This window comes from Octodon degus, unplaced genomic scaffold, assembly GCF_000260255.1.
Source record: "Octodon degus isolate 3935 unplaced genomic scaffold, OctDeg1.0 scaffold00102, whole genome shotgun sequence".
Classification (NCBI taxonomy): domain Eukaryota; kingdom Metazoa; phylum Chordata; class Mammalia; order Rodentia; family Octodontidae; genus Octodon; species Octodon degus.
In genome coordinates this window covers 4227453-4231339 of record NW_004524678.1, presented here as the reverse complement: position 1 = coordinate 4231339, position 3887 = coordinate 4227453, and the positions used below count along the sequence as shown (strand labels likewise).

Genomic DNA, 3887 nt, shown 5'->3' with positions numbered 1-3887 from the left:
AGAGAGAGACAGACAGACAGAGAGACCCACCCTGAAATATTTGAATGAGACTATGGCACAGTCTTGGTTTCACGAGACCTAGGGTCACACCTGAAATCTGAAATGCTGCTCCCAGAGACTCTGGGACAATCAGGCTAACACAGGCCTGGGGATGACTGTTCAGCCCAGTACCCCTCCAAGGCGAGGTGAGATCTTACTATTCATACTACCTTATCCACACAGCTATTCAGTTCTTCACTAAGAGCTTCCTTTTCTTTCAGCAGTCTTTCATTGTAGCTTAAAACACTAGAAATTTTTTGCTGGAAGTCCGAGAGGTCAGGACATCTGTGGGGCTGCAGGAGATACACAAATAGTTCTCCATCACCTCTTGGCTGTATTATAAATGGTGCATTTCCATGGCGCCTGAGATAGGGATCTACAGCTCTACAAGATACAATTAACTCTAACAAATTCTTTTCCCCCTGGCTTCTCTTTTCCCCTGTTGATCACCAACTGTCTGTAGAGATGGACACAAAAAGACATCGTTAATAAGAATCCTAATTTTCTACTTTATGTTCAGGGTAGAATAACACACAGCATTCTGCCATCAGTCTAACAGGGTCTCTGTGCTTTTTAAACCAGGAAATTCTTTTCAAAAGAATCTTGGTCCAGACTATAAAATCGGCAGCAGCCATATTCAAGGTACCAACACAAGGGCAATTTTCTGGGTCCGTCAGTATTTTTCAGGCTGTCCCATGTGCCCTTCCATGGAAGGTGCCTGAGTAGGACGCGGTGGCTTCCTCCACTCCACCGTGTGGGACCATGGCCAGGGGCTGGCTGTTACCTCTCAGCGTCAGCGCTGGTACTACTAGGCACCTTGGACTCAACAGTTTTAGGGAGCCAGCTGTCCTGTATATTTTAGGATGCTTCACTCCATCTCTGGGGTTACCACCAGATGCCAGTATTATTAGCACCCTCATTTACGAAAACCAAAACTATCCTGGGTTTGGGGAGCAATCCTAACCCCCTCCCCCCCTTATTGAGAACCACTGCTTTGAAGAGGCGAATTATACCATCCTTTCCCAGAACTTATAAAAGTCTGAACTTTCTTCCCTTTCTCTTGACCGTCACACACCTTCAATTCTTATCATCATGATAAGGCTCTTTCTACTTCCTGGAATTCTTTTACAGTTAGCTTTAGCAACAGGTCCAGCCAGTTTACGAGCGAGCGGTAGCGGTATCTTTTCTCCGAGTGCAGTACACCACCCACCCCCACAGTATCTCCAAATCTGAACAAGCTGGAGGATGCAGGAACATGTAGTTTTGAAGTACTCAATAGATACTGATACAAGGAAACCCCCCCTTTTCCACTACATTGCCACCCCTACTTTGTGAACACCTAGAAACCTTGGCAGCAATTTGGGGGGCTGCGAAATGGGTATGCCGCTGCGCAGGTGCTGTGCTTCTTTCCAAGGTAGCGCATGTGCAAGGGCTGCATGAGCTCCAGGAAGCCATGGTACCACACGAGCAGCACACGCGGGGGGCTCCGAGCCATAGGACAGCCATGCTGAGCTGTCACAAACATACTCAAGTGTCCCGGTGTCCGATGAAGGGATGCCCTACCAGAGGAGGCAAACCTCACGGCTCGTTCATCTTCCTGTTTATACGAATGCCTCTAAAAAATACGTAAGGAGATGAGCTGCGTGCTGTTTTCGCCTCTCCCAGATCACTCTCTTCCTGCTCTTCTCCAGCTTGGCAATGGTACGAAGCACGCCCTGCCCTGCTGGGTTCTGACAGTGCTTTTTATCATTTCCAAGACTCAACAACAGCCTTTCAGAATGTACAGGATAAAAGGGTGCCCGAGTTAATTTAGGGTAAAGTTGGTAATGGCAGCTTTGGGACACTCAGACACCAAAAAAAGGCCCCGAGGGCTTCAACCTCCAGGCTGTCTGCGTGGGCCGGTTTTAGTTACACCAGAATTTGATTAAGGTTCTTACTAGTACCTGCTGGCTATCAGAACTGTACGGGGCATTCTCAGAGACACAAATGCCCTGCACATTTTATAATCCTGTTCAGAAGGATTTTTTTTTTTTTTGGTGGGGAAGGCTGGCTCAGGACGCCTTAAGGGCAGGTCTGGTAAGGCATGCCGATCTGGGGATCGAACCACAGTATCCCAAACCTGACTGCCTTTGCTTAAGCGGGCACTTAAACAACTGAGCTCATGGGCAGGCCCCCTATAATCTTGTTAAGTAAGCAAGATTTACATGAATTAATTAGAGATTAACACAAACATAAACTAGATTCAATGTTTTAGCATTCAGGAGAAGAACATATTTATGGTTACAGGCTGAACAGATTTAATAAGAAGTATTTCATCTAAGGATCTAAAAGTGCCTAATTTTCACGTGTAGGGGTGCTGGGGATTGAACCTAACTAAGCCTTAGCACTGAGCTATATACTCAGCACCCCCCACACCTTTTTTTAGTATTTTTGAGACCTTTTTTTTTTTAGTATTTTGAGGTGGTTTTATTAAGTTGCCTGGGTTGGCCTCCAACCTTTTTTTATTTTTTAATGTATTTGGTACAGGGTCTCACGACGTAGCTCAGACTCATAGTGATCCTCCTATTTTCAGCCTCCCCAGCGCTGGGATTACAGGTGTGCATACCACACGTGGTTTCTGTGGCTGGCTCAGGGCATGGGGTGGGGCTGGTGTGGCATGTGTTCTGGGGATTGAACCCTGGTCCCTGCACTTGCCAAAGCAGGCGCTTAGTCCACTGAGCTATCTTGCCAGCCCTCTGAATGCGAACTTTGGATCGTCCTGCCTCAGCATCCCAGACAGCAGGGATTACAAGTATGTGCCACCACGCTTGGTGAGGGTGCCCTGACTTAAAGCAGTCAGGGGTTGGAGAAAATGAATAAAATGGAATGAAGTTCTCCGATGAAACAGTGTTGCCCCAACAGAAAGGCTCTTGTACACGATGGAAAGAATAAAATAGGGCAGCATTGAGGGCATTATTTCACATTCCTTTATACTTAAAAGTAAGCCTTTAGGTGGAACTCTGAAAGCCACATTTGTTAGCGAGAGTGCCTGACAGTTCTGTGAAGTTTCTTCTGCCTACATCAGATGGTTCAAACTTGCTACCAGCAGGAAGGTTAGGAGCGAACTATTTTAGCTGTGTCCTTACACATCACAGTGGATGGAGGGATAAACTTTATAAGCAAGAAAGTCACCTTTTAGGACAAAGTAGTGTTAACCTTATCACCTGGCTGAGAGAAAAGAGGACAATGGATTTCTTAAATCAAGGGGGCTGGGATTCATTTATATGAATGAGATTTTAGAATCTATAACAGAAACCAGTTATAGAACTACAGAACAAAACATGGAGAAGTAGCGAGGGAAGACTTTGTAAACAGCCTTGTACTTCAAGTCCTTGACTTTTCTAAGCATAATACTAAGCCAGTCAATAGGACACAAGGGACAGAAGATTTGGTGGCTGGAAACATTGGCCCACCCGCTCTGTGTCGTCCCAGGAAACGCTGCAGCAGTAAGCAGGGTCTTACTTACTTGTTTTATTTTCTCCAGTTCGCCCTTGAGAAGGAGGTTTTCCTGCTCCACGATGTGGGTCTGTATTTTCACTTGAGAAAGTTCTGCCTCCAGAGAAGACACTAAGGAGGAAGACTAGGAGGAAAATAAAAATGTCAGAGAATAAAAAAAGTCAGGTTCACAAAAGACAGCATTAGAGAAACAGCGATACTGATTCAATGACATGCTGTGTCCTAATGTCCCATGACTACCGAATGTGGTCTTCAAAGATTTTCCACTTAAGTGGCACGAACATGATTTCTAAGGTAGCTTTTACACATTTCTCCAGGGTAAAGTTATTCTCCTTGGGTGAGACTTTTCAGAC

At 45.6% G+C, this 3887-nt stretch overlaps 1 protein-coding gene across 1 annotated transcript in view; it reads right to left on the bottom strand.

Moving 5' to 3' along the window:
- The window catches only part of Nin (ninein), a 94424-nt gene that overhangs the window by 14013 nt on the left and 76524 nt on the right, over positions 1 to 3887 (bottom strand). The window contains exons 21-22 of the mRNA XM_023723736.1: positions 3545 to 3658; positions 210 to 332 (exon numbers count right to left, since the gene is read on the bottom strand). Coding sequence (XP_023579504.1) covers positions 210 to 332; positions 3545 to 3658 — 237 coding nt within the window. The remainder of the gene's footprint in view (positions 1 to 209; positions 333 to 3544; positions 3659 to 3887) is intronic.